General features: G+C 44.1%; 4 protein-coding genes across 6 annotated transcripts; 2 read left to right on the top strand and 2 right to left on the bottom strand.

Moving 5' to 3' along the window:
* Positions 1–27: 27 nt before the first annotated feature.
* LOC124349676 (potassium channel subfamily K member 18-like) lies at positions 28–6,808 on the bottom strand. The gene is made up of 3 exons (XM_046800455.1): positions 6,194–6,808; positions 3,570–4,567; positions 28–1,106 (listed from the first exon to the last, which is right to left on the bottom strand). Exons 2-3 carry the CDS (start codon positions 4,216–4,218, stop codon positions 331–333), a joined length of 1,425 nt encoding a protein of 474 aa, XP_046656411.1. The 5' UTR covers positions 4,219–4,567; positions 6,194–6,808; the 3' UTR covers positions 28–330.
* A 434-nt stretch (positions 6,809–7,242) lies between these two features.
* On the top strand, positions 7,243–9,405 carry LOC124349845 (GDP-D-glucose phosphorylase 1-like). Its single transcript, XM_046800748.1, has 7 exons — positions 7,243–7,530; positions 7,759–8,084; positions 8,239–8,341; positions 8,410–8,510; positions 8,589–8,740; positions 8,855–8,920; positions 9,004–9,405. The coding sequence occupies exons 1-7, from the start codon at positions 7,345–7,347 to the stop codon at positions 9,123–9,125; spliced, it is 1,056 nt and encodes a 351-aa protein (XP_046656704.1). The 5' UTR covers positions 7,243–7,344; the 3' UTR covers positions 9,126–9,405.
* Positions 9,406–14,167: 4,762 nt separating this feature from the next.
* On the top strand, positions 14,168–19,119 carry LOC124349402 (coatomer subunit alpha-like). 2 transcript variants are annotated; one of them, XM_046799970.1, is made up of 14 exons: positions 14,169–14,342; positions 14,430–14,577; positions 14,640–14,907; positions 14,971–15,194; positions 15,269–15,479; positions 15,547–15,920; positions 15,994–16,146; positions 16,212–16,809; positions 16,877–17,085; positions 17,143–17,325; positions 17,401–17,810; positions 17,879–18,053; positions 18,125–18,529; positions 18,594–19,119. In XM_046799970.1, the coding sequence occupies exons 1-14, from the start codon at positions 14,263–14,265 to the stop codon at positions 18,828–18,830; spliced, it is 3,675 nt and encodes a 1,224-aa protein (XP_046655926.1). In that variant the 5' UTR covers positions 14,169–14,262; the 3' UTR covers positions 18,831–19,119. The 2 variants fall into 2 exon arrangements, with proteins under 2 accessions (XP_046655925.1, XP_046655926.1); XM_046799969.1 differs by having other exon boundaries at positions 14,168–14,342; positions 14,640–15,194.
* LOC124349955 (guanine nucleotide exchange protein smcr8a-like) lies at positions 19,048–20,183 on the bottom strand. Of its 2 annotated transcripts, XM_046800914.1 has the most exons (4): positions 20,033–20,183; positions 19,778–19,901; positions 19,450–19,717; positions 19,048–19,386 (listed from the first exon to the last, which is right to left on the bottom strand). In XM_046800914.1, exons 1-4 carry the CDS (start codon positions 20,034–20,036, stop codon positions 19,093–19,095), a joined length of 690 nt encoding a protein of 229 aa, XP_046656870.1. In that variant the 5' UTR covers positions 20,037–20,183; the 3' UTR covers positions 19,048–19,092. The 2 variants fall into 2 exon arrangements, with proteins under 2 accessions (XP_046656870.1, XP_046656869.1); XM_046800913.1 differs by having other exon boundaries at positions 19,778–20,183.
* Positions 20,184–20,243: the final 60 nt, after the last annotated feature.

The following is a 20,243-nucleotide window of genomic DNA, read 5'->3' as shown; positions in this document are numbered from 1 at the left end:
TGATGGCGACCGGATCGCTACTGTCTGTCCCGCCACAGCCGATGGCGGGTTGGTGCTGGGCCGTTGGACCCGGGTGCTGCGCCCCCCGATCCCGCGTTTGCGCTCAAGGATCGTTACAATTAAAAAAATTAATAAACAATTTTACAATCGTATAAGTAGCCGGTGGGGTTGTTGATTGTGTGTAATAGAACATTTAAACATTTTTTAAACAATTAAACAAAAAATTAATTAAAAGAAAAAAAACAAAAAAAAATTTTTTTTAACAAAATTTTTTTTTTGAAAATTGATTTTTAAATTTTTTAAAGGGACGGTGGTGGTGGTTGGTTGGTTTTATTCTTCGCCCGGCTTGATGCAGCCCAGCGACTGGCCGAGTTTCCTGACCTTGGCGATGACCTCCTCCTGCATGAGGTTGAAGCACATGGCGATGAGGGCCATGCCGATGATGAGGTACATGGAGCAGAAGATGAGCGACAGCTCAATGCCGGACGAGCTGTTGATCTTGTCGCCCGGCACCAGGTCGCCAAAGCCCGTCGTACTCAGACTGATGAAGCAGAAATAGGAGCCGTCCAGGTAGTCCCAGTCCGTCTCCCACTGCTGGAACAGCACCGCACCGCCCACCATGTAACTCACCATTACCGTCAGCGAAATGGTGATGGGCACAGTGGCCGTCTGGTAGTCCGGCTGGGCCGGCCCGGCAGCTGCCACCGCCTGCTGATGATGATGGACGGACACGACGTCGTAAGGACCTCCTCCTCCCACTGGATGCAATTCGACGTCGTCGAAATCGGACGGCCCGCCCGGTATCCGTCGATGGTGGATGGAAACGACTGGATCGTATTGCTGCTGGACGGACGTCAAATCGGGTCTGACTGTATTAGCTGGCGCCGATCTTTGGCTGATTCTGCGTCGTGACCCGCGCTGGGCGTGATGGACGGGCCGGCTGAAGCAGGTGCATTTGCACAAATTGACGTAACCCCATCGGAAGCAGGTGGCCAGGAAGTCGCCCATGTTGGAGACGTAGAGGAGGAAGAGCGGCATGCCCACCATGGCGTAGACGATCGTCACCATTTTGCCCATCACCGTCCGCGGCGCAATGTTGCCATAACCTGCGCAAGAAGATAAAAAACGGACGGACGGACGGACCAAAAAAAAAGAAAAAAGAGAAAAATTGACGTTTTGAATTATTCAGGGGGAGATGGGATCGATGGGCGCCCAGCGAACGGGCGGCGATGCCCATCAAATCTCATGTTTCATTCAACAATTGAACATTGGCCGCTTGGGTCCGCTTTTGTAGTCCAGACGTGTGTAAAATCTGACATATTCCAACCCCACCACCACCACCACCCAGTTCTTCGTACTCTGCCCGACCGCGCTGGTCCCGAAAAAAATCCCTTTGAGGATTCTTGCTGGGCGAGCCCAGGGAGAAGAAACGAACCGTCCCGTCGCATCTGCGGTCGCCCGCACGGAACGACAGCGGCAGCGGTGGCGGCCAGCCGGGAATTGAAACATGAAACGTGTCTGATGTGTTGTGGCACAGCAAATGCACCGAGAGACGGACAAAAAAACCCAAAATGTTTTTATTTTTATTTGTCCGTCACCCACTGGCCGGAAGTTCGGGAGAAGAAAAAAAAGAAAGAAATTCGTGATTTTCGCTCTGCTGGCCTTACACGCGCCTTTTTGGGGCTGGACGATAAACTGATTCCCGTTCGAGGGTGTCGACCCCACTCACTTGCAGAGTTTCTTGATTGCCAGCCGGGCAAAAAGAAAGAAAGAAGAAAAAGACTCTCGACTGTCCCTCACACGATGGGTGGGTGGTAAAACTGTCCCCTCTCGCCCAAGTCGTTTGGGCGTGGATATACCGGCGTCGGCGGTTGCGGGTGCCCAACCAAAAAGTGGGGAGAGAAAACAAACAAACGAGGAGAGAAAGCCAGCGGACCGCGCCGGCCAGCTATATAGTACAAGAATAAACCTTTCTCTCTTATATTTGTATGTGTACACTGCTGTGCTGCTAGACCCACTGATGAGACAAAGACGTGTGTGGGCAAGTGGGCGGTGTATATGTACACGGGGGGGGGGCGGGAGTGGTAGTTGCACGTTCTCTTTCTTTCTCTCCGGCCAGCAGCAGCAGCATACACCCAGCGGCGTCAATGAATCACGCGGGAATAATAATATTCCCGGCGTCGTTTTCAAACCATCGATCCAACTCGCAGCTCGGACAGACCAGGAAACTGGACCCTCGAGGGCCGCAATGGAAGAAATCGATCGCGACCCCGAATATGTCTACAAAAGGCCGGCCCTGCCCGCCTCCCGGCCCAGCAACATTTTTTTTTTTTGTAAATTTTATTTCGTGATTCACGATCAAAAGGAGAGAGAGATATAGTCTATAATAATACCTTTGATCTAATACTCTCTGATGCCAATTTTTTAATCCAATCAGGTTGCTGGCCGGCCGGCGGGATAGTCACACCTTCAGAAGCTCACACGGACATTTCCCGCCGACATTGCGCGGGATTGATCATATTGATGCCGACCTCCCATTGATCTTGTGTCGCCCGTACGTCGGTCAAACATTGTATGGCTCATCCACTCTCATTTCACGTTAGGTTATTAGTTGTTGTACTTCCGGCCAGTATTATTTAAAAATATTTGTCCCGGGGGGGGGGGGTGATATAATTTGCGTGAAAGCAAACACCCAACACCCAACACACGCGTCGGTTTTATTTTGTGCTTTGATTTATTTAGTTGCGGATGATGGAAGACGACAGAGTCAGCTGATGAACAACAAACTCCTCCGCCGGCAGCAGCGGCTGGACTGGGTGAATCATCCGGCCCGTCTATTTTGACGTCCGTGTCCCGCCTGCTGCCCGTCTCGGTACAAGATACCAGACCCTCTCCCAAAAAAACTAACCACGTCCGTCATCAATTCAGCTTTAATATTCCCTGCACGTCTCTATTAACCTTAATTGGATCAACTTTAATTGCATCTGAATTATTCAGAATAAAATACGAATTGGTGAAGATCCAATTCAATATTGATTGCTGGCATCAGCCAGGCGTATATCATCTACAAATGACATAAGCTCCTTGTTTCACATTGCAGATGGTCTAGTATTACATCAACACTCGGCCGGCTTCTCCGCCTTTGCCCAGCTCAACCCCCCGGCGATATAGTAGGACCTCAAAGGCCGTTTCTTTTTATTCCACTGGCTTCCAGGATCTTATATTTTTGTTGTTGTTGTTGGATGAATTATAATTCATTTCTTATATTTTCCTTCCCAATGAGCTCTATAGCTCCCGATAGCTCCTATAGAGATATATCAAAGGGTTTCACTATGGCGTGTGCCAGCAGTCGTCCAGCTGGCCCCCCTTTTTGTTAGACGACTGACCTGGTTGACCCCAACACCTTGGCCGACAAATTTTAAACCCAAGAAAAAAATACATCAGGAGCTCCTAGTCTTATCTAATAATATCCATCGATTCCTATACATTTCAGGTGGAAACCGTACAAGCGAATAGTCGGCCGGCGTGAAAAGCCGGACAAGTTCCAATTATATTAGAAAATGATATACCAATGGTCGTGATGACTGTGAGGCAGTAGAGGAAAGAGGCGGAAAAGGACCAGGCGCCGGTAGTGGTGGCAGCGTCGCCGGGCGTCGGTTCTCCGCTCCCGTCCGTTATTTGAGATCTGCTGGCCACTAGCGATTGGTTGACGTAATTCTTGCCGTCGTAGCCCTCCATGACGAACTGGACGATCTTCTGCTGGAAGAGCTGGACCTCGATGGAGACGGACTCGTTCCACTCGTTGGGGTACAGGACGTTGAGCTCGTGCGTGATGTTCCACAGGTTCTGGATGGTGGCCTCGCGCACCCGCTCCACGTCGGCGTATTGGCGCTTCTGGTCCTCCGACTCGATGGCCATAAAGGCGAACGCTCCCATGATGATGTAGCCAACCACCAGGCCGCAAATGCCCACGTGGCCGAACAGGAAGGCGATCAGTTTGCGCGTAAATTCCTTCACTTTGTACCACCACGAGTCCGTGTCAGGAGCCAACGAAGCTCCTGATGGGTGGTAGCCACCCCTATCCAACCCACGTCTATGACCCCCACGTAGTTGCTGGTGGTCCCTTGGATGATGGTGCATCACCTGATGATGATCCCGCTCACGCACCGACATGGATCTCTGGTGCTGCTGGTGGTGATGGCTCCTGGTTTCCGCCATTTTGGTTCACTATAGCAGACGACCTTTGCTTCAAAATTGTTTTATTTTGTTTTTTTAAATTTCCCGCCACACACTGGCCGTTGAAAGAAACCACAAAGAGAGTTGCCGGCCCGGATGTTTACACGTTTCTAATAAAAGAGCCGACTGGATGTGATCCTTGTTGACCACAAGTCGCCAATGACGACGCAGGATCTGATTCTTTTGTTGTTGCCACGCTTTATTCCCTTGGTTGTTGTTGAGCTCATGATTCGTCGCACCGAACCGAAAAATCGCAGCGCGGCTTTGATTTCAACTCGAAACATCACGGCGATCCTGAGCCGATCCCGATCCTGGCCGCCATCTCATCACTCTCTAAATAAAACAACCAAAATTAAATCTCATTAAATATTCGTCAAGATTTGATTCACATCAATTGATTAGATTGCTGCAATTCAGGATCGGTAGGAATGCGCTGCACGGGCCCAGGATCAAAATCCCGATTCCTATTTTTTGACTGATGATTCGAGAGAAATGAAGTTATTTTCTTTCCCAGCATTTCTTTCTGCTGAATAATTTGATGGATTCACCCGGAGGGGGATGAGACACCACACACGATCCTGCGTACTCTCTATACTGTTTGTTTTTTCTATAGACACAAAACCCCCAAAAAGAAAAAGAAAAAGGAGCGCAAAGGAGAAAGAGAGAAAGGAATGTGTGTGCTCCTTATCTCCGCCATCTCCTTTCTCTTTTGTGGCTTTTTTACACGCGCGCTCACGGCACAGCACTCCCGGCCGCCCGCCCGGTGTGTGCATATGTAATACGAGAGAGAAAAGAAAGGAGACGCGACCTCGTTGGCTTTTTTCCTCCTTCTCCTCCTCACGACGCCGACGACGACTCTTATTATAGAACGCGTCGCGACGGCGGCGTCGTCGGATCGATGTCTCCTTGCCTCCCTTAACAAATTATTTTATTTTTTCGAAAATAAAAAGAGGGGAGGGGATCAAAAGTAGGGGGGGTGGAGGTCGTGAGAAACTTGTCAAGTGTGTGTGTGTCATTGTCCGGCGGTTATATTATATATTTTTGCTGCGGCCGTTGGCGTTTGTGTAGTGTAGTAGGGTCTCATTATTTAATCGGGGAGGCTCCTGAACCCCCTCGGGGGCGCAGCGAAAAGATGAAGTAGCCCTCAGGCAACATTATTAACAAGGAGCCCGGCGTTTGCTGCTCTATACACTATTCACTAAAAGAAAGAGAAACCCAGAGAATATATATATAAATATATATAAAAAGGAATGCCATTGTTATTATTATATTATAGTTTGTTTCTTTCTCTTTTGGGTCCGGCTGCGCCTTTTAATGTGTTTGGTCTACTGCGCTGCTGGACGTGGATATAATAAAATAAAAGTTGGGAGCCCGGAATGTGTACAGTCCTGTCTGGATCCTATTCGGCCCTAGTTCTGTTTTCCTTTCAAACTTTCCACGGACGATTCTATTTAATCCTCAAGTTTGTAATTCGTTTCATTGAAAACGCGGGGGAGAGGGAAAACCCCGGACGACGAAATCACAGCCGAGGCCCAGCAACAGCACGGCCAACTGATGTTTTCCCGGCCTGTTTTGATATTCCCGCATTTTTATGCAAACAATTCGGTTGAAAAAGACTTTTGAGAAAAAAGAATTAAAAAAACGGACCAAAAAAGAATTTCTTTTTCTTTCCGTTGTTGTTATTTGGCCTCCCCTGGAAATCAGCCAAACTGGGAAAAAATGAAAAACAAAAAAGAAAGGAAAAGAAATGTTTTTTCATGACCAAGTCGGATGGCATCCACAGCTTCCGCTTTTTTTACAATATCTCGAGACTTCCTGCGATGGAAAAATTCCGTTTCGCTTGTTTCTAAACACCGCAGACGGTTGCTGCTGCATAGCCCAGTGTGTTGTTGTTGTTGTTGTAACGCTAGCTGCTGGGAGAGTAGCTATAGTATAGTTGTACAGTTAGTTTATATACCTCGGGACTTGCTGCTGCTCTTTTCAGGATCCTCTTCCGGGGGCCCGACGGGACGCGATGGACGTGAGAGATACAAAACAGCAACTTCTCTGCCGTGGCCTATTTTATTATAACCGGGAAACACATCGACGCAAACACTGGAAAAACAAACTTTCCCCTTATCTTTTATATAATAATAATTCCCTTTGAAAATGAAAACAAAATACAGCAGTTCGTGTACAAACACCCGCAGCACGGCCGCACTTCCGGTCAATCCGCGGCTAATTCGTCACGTTTTCACGTTTCAATGTTCAAATGTATCAAATTCGCTGATGGAAAAAATCAAATCGAACGGTTAAAATAATAATTTGAAAGGAAAGACGACTGGTGCACAGGCCTATAGCCGGGAGCGTGAAGACGCAACGTTGCGCCGGCACCGGTTACTCGAGCTAAACTGGGAAAAGGCGCTTTTGCTCCTGCTCCCGCTCCAGCAGCATGCAGTCTCTCCTATACATTCATTTCTCTCTTTGATTTTTTCTTTTTCTTTCTTTCTTCTTTCCATTCGTGTGGCCCCCGCAAACGAACTATTTTCAGCCAGCGTGCGGTTTCAGACATTTCTTTTTTCCTCTCGTGTGATGGTCCGGGAGTCACGCCGGGAGTCACGGCAGCCGCCAGCCCAGTAGAAGCGATCCCCTCTCACCTCGTTAGAAAAAATCTCTTGAATTTAGCTTTCATCATCAGAGTTGGGAAACATGTACACACACACACACACACCGCAGCACGACGTGGGTGTGTGTATCTTTATTTCGGTGTCATCTTCCATAGTCTCTCGCCTTGGAGACTTGTTGTCAATGGCGTGAATCTATACAGTATTACACACGACGGCCCCTTTTCCATCTCAATCAACGCTCAAATCGGAAAAATCAAGTTGCGAGACTGCTGCTGGTCTCTGGATACTTCATACATCCAGCAGCTATTTTTTGAATCGAAAATGATGGAGGAGCACAGCGACAATTTTTGATTTGATAAAAAAAGAAGAATTTTGATCGATTGGAAAAACGTGACAACGTTGTGATTGTTTACTCATTTCCTACTGCTTGGAAAATTGACGAACGACTTGAATATTTAAATTGGTGACGTGGAATCGTTTTTTTCCCTATTGGAAACTTGGAATGGAGTTCCATTTCGACGACGACGATTTAATATGGAACATTTCCAATGAAAAACCCGTTCACAGTCGGTTTGATAGTCTTTTGAAAAATCAATGGGAAATCGCTGCAGAGGCTGGTGTGTGCCGGTATCGACTCACCAACTTGCAAACTAAAATTCTTCCGGGGAAATATGGATTCGTTGCACAGGTATTACATCACTAAATAATCTATTGAAAGTATTCATTTTGCCAATGTTGCTGACTTATTCTGGCCAACGTGTAGCTGACACACACTTGTGCACGAAGTTGATGAAAAGTTTGTGGTTGTAAAACAATTGCAGTTCTACACACACCCAGGCAGATACGAGCAAAAAGGACACAGTTGTGAAGGAACAATAAATTTAACTCTATATTGTCTTTCCCGATATGAATGCAGCTGAATTCAGACAGGGCAACCCAGCGGCGGCTGCCCCAAAACTTGCAGAAAGTCAACAGTCCTTTTGATGGCACTCTGTTCAACTTCAACAAAGTTCCTGCCCAAGAGGTTTTGTTGAAGCCTGGCAATAAAGCAGCAGCAGCGGCAGCAACTTCTGGCAAAATAAAGGACAATGAGGCTACTGATGCTGTTGTCATAATCAATGTCAGTCCTTTGGAGTTTGGCAACAGTCTACTTGTCCCTAATGTGACAGCAAACATCCCTCAGAGAATCACCCAAGAGGGACTTGATCTCCTTGTGAGGCTAATGCTCCTGAGCACTGATGTGTGAGTATATACAAAGCCATTCTAAATATACCACTCGTCTGTGTACCCAGGCAAACCCCCACCACCACCACTCAAGCCTCAATAGGCCAAAGTAAATAGCGATTGTTTATTAAAACGTTTTCTTCCCTTTTATTTTTCGTCCTTTTACGTGCAGGAATTTGAAGGCCGGTTTCAACAGCCCCGGAGGATATGCATCTGTCAATCATCAGCATTACCATCTCTATTATCTGCGTGAGAGGCTCTACCTGGAAACAGCGGTATGCCCATTGATTTCCCATTATAATTGTTTAATAAAAACCCTCCAGAAATAATTGGTTTTCAATAGGCTGTGGAGCCAGTCGCTGGGCCTTGTTTCGCTTTAACTGATTTCCCATCGAAAGGATTCGCATTTCAGCTGACGGATAACGATCCAGCACTCCTCGCCAAGTATACATATCAAAAACACTTTTCATCGTTGCGATCGATAATTTATTGCTGAACTGAATGGCCATTGTTGGAGTGCAGGAACGTGTTTACTTTGGTCTCTTACCTTTGCGCCAACGAGATTGCCCATAATCTGTTCGTGACTCGAGGGAAACGCTTCGAAGGAACTCTTACCACCGCCGATATCTACGATACGCTGCGCGTGTTCGTCTGGGCCAGAGAACCTGCATTCGGTAACATGGACGTGTAGAACAAAAGAGAGAAAATATTATACTCAGACATAAATTTCCAAGTGGCGCAGCGTCCTTTTTAACTGGCATTTTTTCTCCCCCACTTTTTGCCCGCAGGAGTCAAAGAAGAAATAGGATTTAACCCTGCGCTTTGCGAGCTGGCCGGCCACCTTTTGATCAAAGGTGCGTTTAAACTTGTGAAGAATCAGCATAATTTCTTCGACTATACACCCAACTGTCTTGAGGTCATTTTGCATTTATTTCAGAGCCACCAGCCTACCAGGTCGTGACGGAAAAAGAAGCCGCCCAACTGCTGGACAGCATCACGGCACCCTGGTTCGAGCGCGTAAGCGCCCAGATTGCCCATCTCTTTGCTTTTGCCACGTAGTCAAAAACGATCGCTCCCAGTTGACAGATGACTGACGAAAATGACCCTGTTGTAATTAAATCGCGCCAGCTTTTTTCTCTCGCCCAGCTCAACTGGTTCCGTGAGGTGGTGCACAGCACAGACAACAGTAACGATTTTTCGGTTTATTTCGGTTTGCATCAATTTTCATTTGGAGCCGGGCCACGTTTGGCTGGGTTGAAACAATTTCAGGTCGTTTGCTGTTTTTGCCTTCGTTGTCTCTTACAAAACGCTGACCAGTGAAACACAGTTGTTTAAACTATTTTATTTTTATTCTGGGGGGTTTTCGTGTATATTTCATCTTGACGTGATAATTATGTTGTCAACAAAACTACGATGATAGATTCGCAGGGGGGAATTCTAAAGGGCTGGAATTCCGGTAATTTATATTATTAAGGTTTGAGGTTTCTGGGGATGACACTCGGTGAACATGAAGAGTACAAGAAGGGAATGTATACACCCCCCCCCCCCCAAAAAAAAAAAAAAAAAAAAAGAGGCTTTGAAATTTTGTTATTGGATTCCTAGACGACGTTCCCATCTTCAATTCTGTTTTTGTGATTTGAAGAATTGCTGATCTTGACTTTTGGTGCGATTAGTTTGGTAATTCTAGTCAATTGCATTCGATATTGAGAGGCAGCAAGCAAGTCACGGGAGACTAGTTTTTGACGCCAGTGTTGTTAGAGCGCCGTGTTTTTTTGGGTGGAATTTGAACGACGTGAAATCACGATTGGGAATTTTTGTGAGAATTTTTATTAAGTTCACCAAATGTGTTTACAGTTCCATTGAAATGTAGACTATGTTTAATAATGGGGAAAATGTACTAGCCGGTACTAGCAGAAGTTGGGAGAATTCGAGTTATTGGTGACTTACTTATAACAATGTCATACGATGGTTAACGCCAGGGACTTAAAAATCTGTTCTGTGCTGGTCACGACCGTCGTGATTCTGTGGGTTAACCAGTTATACTAGAAATTTGTTAGAAATGATTTCTACCGTGAAATTAGAGCTATAGAACTAATATACTACGTTTTAATTAAAATAATTGAAACATGAAACGAAGTGAGTGAAGTTGAACTTGAAATTTATTTGATGAAATTAAATCGTCATGCGTTTAAATCCAGACATGAATAACATTTTTTAGTGACGTACGGATCTCAATTGGTAGCTGTTCCCAACTCGTTTAATACCGGATGACCGAGTCCCTGTAACTGGCGGGGGGATTTTCATATTCCGGCGGCAGATTCGGGTAAATGGTCTGATACACATTTTCTGTTTCTTCTCCTGTTGTCGTTCCTGATTCTGTCGTCGCTGGAGGTTCGTGCAGAGTAGGTGTGGGGGGTGGTGTCAGGTTTGTGGTGCTTTGGCCAGATTGGGCTGCGATTTCATTGTTGACTGGAACGTCATTCCAGTAACGTGGAAGATTTGGTTCTTTTTTAGTTTTCGTCCAAAATCTATCCACTGCTAACCACACACAAGCAACTGCGCAGCATTTCAAGTAGCCAGAAAGCAGAAACCAATTCTTGGTCGAAATTCGCAAGATTATCTGAGATGACGTCGAAGTATCCAATTAGAAAGGTGAAGACTGGACCCGCTAAAAGACCAGATTCCAATTGGGGTTTTATAAATACTTTCAGGTCCTCCTCCCACTCACAGTAGTAAATTATTTGCAGTAACGTTGCAAACATAAGGTAAGCCTGAATTGCCGCTAGTGTGGGCAGCGCATTGGATAGGGCGGGGATCCACATTGAAGGAGGTGTTGAACATGTGACCCAAACAACCGGATTCCCATCGAGATGACTGTCGGTATTACAAAGCACATCAAGTCCGTTCGGTTTGCAGGCGGCTAGAAAGTTTGGAGCCAGAGTTTCAGTGGGACCGTTGTTCACCCATAGCCAGACGAAAACGCCTCCAGTAATTAACGATAAAACCCAGAGCAGAAGTTGAAACATAACCTGCAATATGCCTGAACGGTTTGATGATGAAACGGATTCGATGAGATTGAATCTTTTCTTTGCGAGTGGGAAGAGTGACATGAAGAGGCTGAAACAGCAAGCACATATTCCTATTACAGTAAGGGCTTTGGTTTCATCATCTTTCATCCTCGGATATTTAATTTTATCGTACTCGTTGCATGTTATTTTTATTGGTTTTCCATTAATGTCCGGTTGATTAGGAGGTAGTTTGACAAAACAAAACAAAAAGGTCCAAACAACAATAAGTGACATCAGGTATCCGATCAATTCTTTGTTGGATGATAAGAATCTGATCGACTTTGAAAAAGCTTTTTCCACTTTTGCGAATTTCGTCATGGTCGAGGGGTTCGACACTCAAAAAAGGACTAGAAAATGGGAAAATTTGATGCGCGGGAATCAGTTCTACAAATAAAAGAGAAGAAAAAGATGCTTGAAACGCCCCAATATGATATAGTACAAATGAAAAAAAAAGGGGAAGTGGCGACTAAAAATTTATTTTTCGTCACTTTGGGAATTAAGAGGGAAAAAAGTGAAAAAAAGTGAAAAAAGTGAAAAAAGTGAATCTTTACGGAAAAAAAGTAGAATTTTCGCTTATTTGGTTTGTTTCAGTTGAAGGTAGACTACTTTGTCGTGCGGTTCTGAATACCTGCATCCTCGATTTAGTGCCAAGAGTGACGAAAATGGGGGAAAACTGTTTTTTCTATTCTGCATACAAAATGTGACATAGATGTTATCCCTAAAATTAAGTGCATATTATTAAAGCTCGGTTATAGTTCTTTTCGTACTTTGCCTTGAATAAATCCCGATTGTGCTGAATTAGAACATTTTGTAAGATCTGCTGATATAGATTACGTTGCTGACTTATCCGAAGCTGAGAGAATCAGCATTTTTCGAGATGTTTGCAAAATTCCTTTGAAGTTTAGTTTTATGATGCCAGGGGAAAAAGCTTTAATTGCTGATGTTGTTGACACTGCTCAAAAAATAACAGCGCGAAGTCAAAAAAACTTTTCCTATGACATTTTACCGTTATCATTCATCAGGATGCAAAAGAAAGAGAGCGTCTACCTTCAGTTCATCAGTGTCAGAGAAAAAAAAATAACAGTGCTGATGGCTTGGCTGATATACCTATGAACGGAGGATTACAAGAAGTTAGCCCTACTATAATGTTCTTCCCATAGATTCTGTGATGCAATTCGTAAGTCGTGCGAATATTTCAGAAGGCCAAAGTGATATGCAACTTTGCTCCGGAGAATCGCCAGCAGAAACTGTCGGGTCGGAACCTTCTAAAGCTTGCTTTCTAATGAGAGCGAGGTTTTTAGTAACGTACAGCAGTAGTGAGTCGTACGTACTCTGTCCATAAAACGCAATCAAAAGACTCAAACTCAAGAAGAACATTTCTTCAACGCTTGAACATTCAAGCTAGCGTTCAAATTTAAAAAAACAAAACCGGTGGATATCGCTACGACAAGGATATTGGACTATTACATTTTGCCATGTAAAGCTATATTCAGGGTGGTCGTAAATTTTATGAAGTGTTTATTTCATATTTTGAAGGAGTATTTGGTTTCTCGCCAGCTTGAGTCTAGCGCTTTTGCTAGTATCATTTATAATGGATCGCAAATTGTCGTTAAAAAAGCGCGGTCATGTGTTTTTGCAAAAATTAAGTTCGGCGATTGAGCAATGATCGCACTTTACGAGTCATACAGTCGGCAAATTTTTCCGAAAAGTTCAACTCGAAAAGTTGTACAAATTGGGAACTGGTGTCTTTTTCAGAATTTGGAAGGGAATGGTTTTCTTTTGGGGCGAGTTCTCTCTTTTACATACTTTAACAACACTAAAAAATCTATTTCCATGTTTGAACGGATAGTTGATCAAAAAGACCATGAGGTTGGGGTACTCTTTGCGACTCTGTGTATGGTATAAATTAGATATAAATCAATCTATATTTTTGGGAAAATTAATTGAAGTACATGTCCATCAGGGTTTTCACCCTCGTGTTTCGCATATTTGTAGTTGTCCTTCTCAAACATTTAGGTGTAATGCCCAAGGTTTAAAACAATTTTGTTTACCAATTCAACAGTTAACCAACTGTCAAATTCTCTCAAGGACATGGCATGATCCGGCATAATCAAGGGACAAAATAAACTAGCCCGACTCACTACACTTCAGATGGTCTGTGTTTTTTAAAACAAAAAAATTAGAAAAGTGAAAAATAGGGGAAAAAGCGAAAAAAAGTAGAAATGGAGAAAAAAAAGTTATTTCCCACTTTTTGAGGAAGAAGCTGGGAGTTTGGAAGACAAAAAGTGGTTATGGAAATTTTTGGAGGCAAGAAAACAATAAGAAAATCTGGTAAAAGAGGGAGGAAAAAACCGTTTCGCGCGTTTTTATATTACTTTTAGGGACAGGCGTGTGGGTCTTTTTTGAGTGTCGAACCCCTCGGTCATGGTGAATGAATCGCTGTTTAGTTTGATGATTATCCGCTTCGTCTAGCGGTCGTATATATATCATTCCGTGGACAGAAACTTGCTCTGCAGTTGTTGAACCGGCAATTAATCGTAAATTTCGGGATAATCAACTTGGATTTTTATTTTTTAAATTTCGTTTTTCGTTAACTTACATTTTAACGAATAATGTTCAAAAGAAATTACGAATATGCGACAATCCCTTATCTCGTAATTTGCGGTATTGTCAAAAGTACACTTGGCTTGAATTTGACACGAAAAAGAAAACATTCGAATCTTCGTTTAAGTGGAATTTCAAATTTCATACAGTTCTCTTCGATTGTTGGCTCATCTTATCGAGTTTCTTCTTAAAGCAATTCACTTCAACATTAGAAAGCACGCTCTATCATTCCTTGGGCGTGGTTAACGATAACTAAGTCGACAAGATAAGACTCGCCTTCGTTGACTTCGTTCACCAACACCAGATGAATTTGGCAATTCAAATTAAAAAAAAAAAAAAAAAACTAGCCAAATCCGCACTGAACTATGCCATCTAGCGTGAAGTACCTTCATATTATATGAACCTATCGGTAGGTGGCGTATATCTTGACTACTTCAGCGACGTGGCTCTTCTGTCATTTCATTATTCCGGAGACTTGTATACTTTATATTTGGTGACCGTTCACCGGTTAATGTCTCGCAAAAATGCTAACTAAATTTGAAACGAAATCGGCCAGAGTTAAAGGCCTTTCCTTCCATCCCAAGCGACCATGGATTCTAACGAGGTACGTGTTTTTGCATTCTTTGATTCCCGTCTTGAAGTCGGCAGTTGTCAAAGTCTGAATTGTTTTAATTGAATTTTTGTCATTTAGCTTGCATAGTGGAGTAATTCAACTATGGGATTATCGTATGTGTGCATTGCTGGATAAATTTGATGAGCACGATGGACCTGTACGTGGAATCTGTTTCCATAGTCAGCAGCCCCTTTTTGTTTCTGGTGGCGATGATTACAAAATCAAGGTACCCACCCTTGCCTGACTCGAAAAATCAACAGATGCCAATAATGTGTCCTGTTCCTTTAGGTCTGGAACTACAAGCTGCGTCGCTGTCAATTCACATTGTCTGGCCACATGGACTACATTCGTACCACAGTCTTCCATCACGAGTACCCATGGATTTTGAGCGCCTCTGATGATCAAACTATTAGAATCTGGAACTGGCAAAGCAGAGCTTGTGTATCTGTTTTGACTGGCCACAACCACTATGTCATGTGTGCCCAGTTTCACCCCACAGAAGATTTGATTGTTTCTGCATCCCTGGATCAAACTGTCAGAGTTTGGGACATTTCTGGTATTAACAGTTGTCAACCATTTTTTGCTGTCAAGATTACATCATTATTTCTATTTTTGTTAGGTTTGAGGAAAAAGAATGTGGCACCTGGACCTGGAGGTCTTGATGAACACCTCCGTAATCCTGGAGCCACCGATTTATTTGGCCAAGCTGACGCAGTTGTTCGCCATGTTTTGGAGGGACACGATCGCGGAGTGAATTGGGCAGCATTTCATCCGACACTTCCGTTGGTCATCTCGGGTGCTGACGATCGCCAGATCAAGTTGTGGCGAATGAGTGAATCTAAGGTGACGAGAGCACAGCAGAAATGACTTGTTAATCTTCTGAAAATAACGTTTTTGTTTCTCCGTATTGTGAACAGGCATGGGAAGTCGATACGTGCCGTGGCCATTACAACAATGTTTCTTGCGTCTTGTTCCATCCTAAACAAGAGCTGATCCTTTCCAACTCGGAAGACAAGAGTATCCGCGTGTGGGACCTCACGAAGAGGACGTGCCTCAACACTTTCCGTCGTGAACACGACCGTTTCTGGGTTATGGCTGCCCATCCGACTTTGGGGCTATTCGCAGCCGGTATGTCAGCATTTTGTAACATTTCAAGTTGGATCACGCTAATGATGCTAATGTGTTATTTATTCAGGGCACGATTCCGGAATGGTGATCTTTAAGCTGGAGCGAGAAAGGCCTGCGTACAGCTTGCACGGTAATCTGCTATTTTACGTCAAGGAGCGTACTCTTCGTCGATTGGATCTCACCACGTCGAAAGATACCGGTTTGCTGCAGTTGAGGGGCAACGCTCGCACGCCGATCCACAGCATCTCGTACAATCCGGCCGAGCAATCTGTTCTGGTTGTCACTCGCGCTGCCAATTTAGACAATTCCATCTACGAGCTCTACTCGGTTCCAGTTGAAGCCGATTGTCCGCAAGATGGTGGCGATGGTAAACGTTCAACAGGTGTGACTGCCATCTGGGTCGCTCGTAATCGTTTCGCTGTCTTGGATCGTAACCACACGGTATGTCACGACTACAAACACCGTGTTAATGTTGGTTTTCTACAATAATTTTATTTCATTTTTCATTTTTTAGATCGTCATCAAAAACGAAAAGAACGAAGTCAGCAAGAAAATTCAGACACCTCCATGTGATGAAATCTTTTATGCTGGTACTGGATGCGTTTTACTCCGTGATACGGAAGGCTTGACCTTATTTGACATCCAACAGAAACGTAGTGCTGGACAGGTAATAAAACTAAGCAAGTAGGTCATTCCAAGAACAACCATGTTCATTCAAAATTTGCTATGCAGGTTAAAATGACTAAATGTCGCCACGTCGTTTGGTCGGCGGACATGAGTCACGTTGCATTACTGGGCAAGCACGTCTTGACCATCGCCAACCGTCGTCTTGAAGTGCTGTGCACTATCCAGGAGAACGCCAGACTCAAGTCTGCTACCTGGGAAGATTCTGGTGTTCTGATCTACACCACTAGCCACCACATCAAGTATTCATTGATCAACGGCGATCACGGCATCATCCGCACCCTAGATCTGCCCGTGTACCTCACCCGTGTCAAGGGCAAGGCTATCTATTGTTTGGATCGCGATGCTCGCCCCCGCATGTTCCAGGTGGATCCCACCGAGTACTGCTTCAAGTTGGCCCTGGTCAACCGAAAGTACGACGAAGTGTTGCACATGGTTCGACACGCCAAACTTGTCGGCCAATCGATCATCGCTTATTTGCAGCAAAAAGGCTATCCTGAGGTTGCCCTTCACTTTGTCAAAGACGAAAAGACTCGACTGGCCCTGGCTCTCCAATGTGGCAACATTGAAGCAGCTCTTGAAGCTGCCAAGGCTCTAGACGACAAGTTTTGTTGGGAGAAACTTGGCGAAGCTGCCCTTCTTCAAGGTAAGGATTCTCGCTAGTGATTTTTTGTTCTTCATAATGTTAACTTACTTTATATTGAATTCCATAGGCAACCACCAGGTCGTTGAGATGTGCTATCAAAGGACAAAGAATTTCAACAAGTTGGCCTTTTTGTATCTGATTACTGGCAACCTCGACAAGCTTAGAAAGATGATGAAGATTGCTGAAATTCGCAAGGACACTTCGGGTCAATACCAATCGGCTCTTTTGCTAGGGGATATGCAAGAGCGTGTCAAGGTGCTTCGTAACTGCGGACAGGTAATACAGTTCAGTTAACTAAGGTTTGAATGATAGTAATGTTTAAACATGGTCTAGACGAGCTTGGCTTTCCTTACTGCCGCTACCCATGGACTTAATGAAGAGGCCGAACTACTGCAACAACAGCTGGAAGCAGCCGGTCAACCAGTACCTACTGTAAATCCATCTGCTGTGTTCTTGCAGCCGCCTCCTCCAATTGCTCAGGCGGAATCCAACTGGCCATTGTTGACCGTTTCCAAGGTACGCCTATGTTATATTTTATAGATTTGAATGGACGGGAAGCTAAACATTTTTATTTGAAATTAACTGGACCAGGGATTTTTCGATGGAGCCATGGCAGCTCGTACCATTGCTTCTGGATCTGCTGTTGCTACCGAGGAAGATGCCGGTGAACCTGATGGATGGGGAGATGATGCTGATCTTGGTTTGGATGATGAAGATAAACCGGTTGGATCGGCTGGCAATGCCGAGAGCGGAGATGAAGAAGGTGGCTGGGAAGTGGGTGATGAAGATTTAGAGTTACCATCCGATTTGAGCGTTGCTGCTCACGGAGGTGAAGACGAAGACCGCGGGTATTACGTGCCACCCACTCGTGGTCAGCCTCCTCTGCAAGGATGGGCCACTCATTCGCAATTGGTCATTGATCACGCTTCGGCTGGCTCCTATGAATCTGCTTTCCGTCTCCTCCATGACCAGATTGGTGTCGTTAATTTTGCACCGTTCAAGTACGTACAATAACTGTTAATTCCTTCGTCATTTGCTTATAACATAGCGTTTCTTTTTACTCTGTTAGGCCATTGTTTACCGCAGCCTTCGCCAAATCACGAACTATGTTTGCTGGATTGCCTAATCTACCTTCTCTGGCCGCATACCCACAGCGGAACTGGAGGGAGGTTGCTGCCTCCTCTAAAGTTCACGGATTACCTGCACTTGGTGTTCGCTTGGCTGATTTAGCCCAAAGGCTTCAGGTAGGCCATCATTTTATTTTAGTTTTTTCAATTTGGGGAAGTAGTTAAATTATATTCGATTCGGTTAATAGATCTGCTATCAACTGACGACTGCTGGCAAATTCAATGAAGCTGTTGATCGTTTCCGTCTGCTTTTATTAAATGTTCCACTCTTGGTGGTTGACAACAAAGAAGAAGTTCGCAAGGCCCAAGAATTAATTGCCATCTGTCGGGAGTATATTGTTGGCCTTAGCATGGAAGCCGCTCGTAAAGATTTGCCCAAGGAGAGTTTAGAGGATCAGAAGCGTAGCTGTGAAATGGCAGCCTACTTCACCCACTCAGAGCTGCAACCCATCCATCAGATCTTAACTTTGAGAACGGCGCTGAATCTTAGTTTCAAACTCAAAAACTTCCGCACTGCGGCCTCCTTTGCCCGGCGCCTCCTAGAACTTGGACCTAAACCCGAAGTGGCGCAACAAACTCGCAAAATCCTTCAGGTACTTCATCTGTAAGTTTATTGTGGTAACTCATGCTCAATTTTTTTTTATTTTGTGTCCACAGGCATGCGATAAAGGTGCAAATGATGAAGTCCAGCTCCACTACGATGAGCACAACCCGTTCAACTTGTGCGCTAAAACTTACACGCCCATCTATCGCGGAAAACCAGAAGAAAAGTGCCCTCTTTGTAGTTCAATTTACCAACCTTCATTGAAGGGATCCTTGTGTCAAGTTTGTACCGTTGCTGAAATTGGAAAGGATTGCATCGGATTGCGGATTAGTACCGCCCAATTTCGATAAACGAAACGTTCGTGTCCCTTGATAATTCCAGTATCGTTTATTTTATCAACTGGCCGAACCCCAGTCTTTTGATCAACAGTTTGTTATTTTTCTTTCGCTATTTGCTATGTTGGTTTGTTAATTTTGGGGTACTAGATACATTGAAGTTATACAACAAACACCTTTGGAGAACCAGTTCTAATTCAAGTATAAACTATAAAGCTACCTTCTAAACATATCCGTGTTGCTTGATTTATTTTCTGGAATTCTCGATACAAACTGATCATAATATAAAACTGTTTAATTGAGACATTACAGCTTTAAAATCAACATTATCGGGGTTTACGTTGGTAAACACATCATAAGTTGAACAAATCACCTTTGGGTCCAAGATCTGATCTTCCAGAGGTCTACAGGTTATTTTATACACAAATATTAGACCTGATATCACAATTGAGATTCCTATGGGACAGAGCAAATGCCATGGCTTAAGCTTCTTTTCTTGATCCCCTAATTCAGGTTCTGGCTGAGTTAGATGATTCCATTTGTCAAGCAGACTAGTGATAGTGTTGTTCTCCTGTCACGGATCAAAGAAATATTACTTGTAGGAGGTCAAAGTAATGTAGCTGTCCACATCTACCTGAACTCCAACATCCTGTCCTAAGCTCCCTATCCACCTCATGTTTGCATTTTTCAATATTTGGGCAGACATGTTGAGAACATTGAGGATTTCATTTTTCAGACGATAGAGCTTTGTCTGATTTTGAGTAATGTAAGCTATGCAAGAAGGACGCACACCTCCTCTTGCCTGAGAATCCTTCAAAGTAAAGTAATGAAGGATGGCATGGAAATTCTGAATGATGTTGGTCCGAATGCAAGGCACATCAGATATTTCATCCAACTTTTCACTGTGGGATTAAAAAAGTATGAAATAACCCAAATAATTTTGAAAAATTTAAAATACATACCCTGGAAAATTCTGATAATCTGTTGTCATTATGTAAAGAAGAAATTCATCCAGATTGAAATTCTCATTGTTATTCAGATGAGGTAGAACAGCTGGGATAGTCAAAACACAACGAGGCCCTTCGACTTCACAGAATTCGCTTATTAGAATAAAGTCTCGAATCGTTTGGCTACTAGCCATGTTATTATTGATTATCACAAAGACTTTTCATTAGGCTGTACAAGCAATTTAACGTGCAAATATTTATTTAATTTACCCATACGACGTAAGTACAATGACAATCACATTAAACCAACATTGTGTTGATTTTGAAAGACGAGTGAACTTTGGTCTTGGCGACAGTCCAGCAGGGACGTCTGCTAGGTGGTTTGTCGTGGTGACAAAATTTGTTGCTAGATGGCAGTAAAGAAGGAAGATCGGACCAGACGAAAAATTTTCAATAGGAAAATAGGAAAGATATGGGTAGT

The sequence above is a fragment of the Daphnia pulicaria genome, chromosome 7 (assembly GCF_021234035.1).
Source record: "Daphnia pulicaria isolate SC F1-1A chromosome 7, SC_F0-13Bv2, whole genome shotgun sequence".
Taxonomy (NCBI): domain Eukaryota; kingdom Metazoa; phylum Arthropoda; class Branchiopoda; order Diplostraca; family Daphniidae; genus Daphnia; species Daphnia pulicaria.
Note: the sequence above shows the minus strand (reverse complement) of the source record. Positions and strands in the feature narration are given on the sequence as shown.

What these genes read in the sequence shown, in the direction of transcription:
- LOC124349676 (XM_046800455.1), bottom strand. Translation starts at nt 4,218, where the DNA reads ATGGCGGAAACCAGGAGCCATCACCACCAGCAGCACCAGAGATCCATG. An exon ending in CACAGTCATCACGACCATTG is followed by an intron (nt 1,107 to 3,569) that starts GTATATCATTTT and finishes CTTCTTGCGCAG; the next exon opens with GTTATGGCAACATTGCGCCG.
- LOC124349845 (XM_046800748.1), top strand. Translation starts at nt 7,345, where the DNA reads ATGGAGTTCCATTTCGACGACGACGATTTAATATGGAACATTTCCAAT. An exon ending in GATCCAGCACTCCTCGCCAA is followed by an intron (nt 8,511 to 8,588) that starts GTATACATATCA and finishes GTTGGAGTGCAG; the next exon opens with GAACGTGTTTACTTTGGTCT. An exon ending in CGGCCACCTTTTGATCAAAG is followed by an intron (nt 8,921 to 9,003) that starts GTGCGTTTAAAC and finishes CATTTATTTCAG; the next exon opens with AGCCACCAGCCTACCAGGTC.
- LOC124349402 (XM_046799969.1), top strand. Translation starts at nt 14,263, where the DNA reads ATGCTAACTAAATTTGAAACGAAATCGGCCAGAGTTAAAGGCCTTTCC. An exon ending in GCGATGATTACAAAATCAAG is followed by an intron (nt 14,578 to 14,639) that starts GTACCCACCCTT and finishes CTGTTCCTTTAG; the next exon opens with GTCTGGAACTACAAGCTGCG. An exon ending in TCTTGGATCGTAACCACACG is followed by an intron (nt 15,921 to 15,993) that starts GTATGTCACGAC and finishes TTCATTTTTTAG; the next exon opens with ATCGTCATCAAAAACGAAAA.
- LOC124349955 (XM_046800913.1), bottom strand. Translation starts at nt 19,956, where the DNA reads ATGGCTAGTAGCCAAACGATTCGAGACTTTATTCTAATAAGCGAATTC. An exon ending in GATTATCAGAATTTTCCAGG is followed by an intron (nt 19,718 to 19,777) that starts GTATGTATTTTA and finishes TTAATCCCACAG; the next exon opens with TGAAAAGTTGGATGAAATAT. An exon ending in GACAGGATGTTGGAGTTCAG is followed by an intron (nt 19,387 to 19,449) that starts GTAGATGTGGAC and finishes GATCCGTGACAG; the next exon opens with GAGAACAACACTATCACTAG.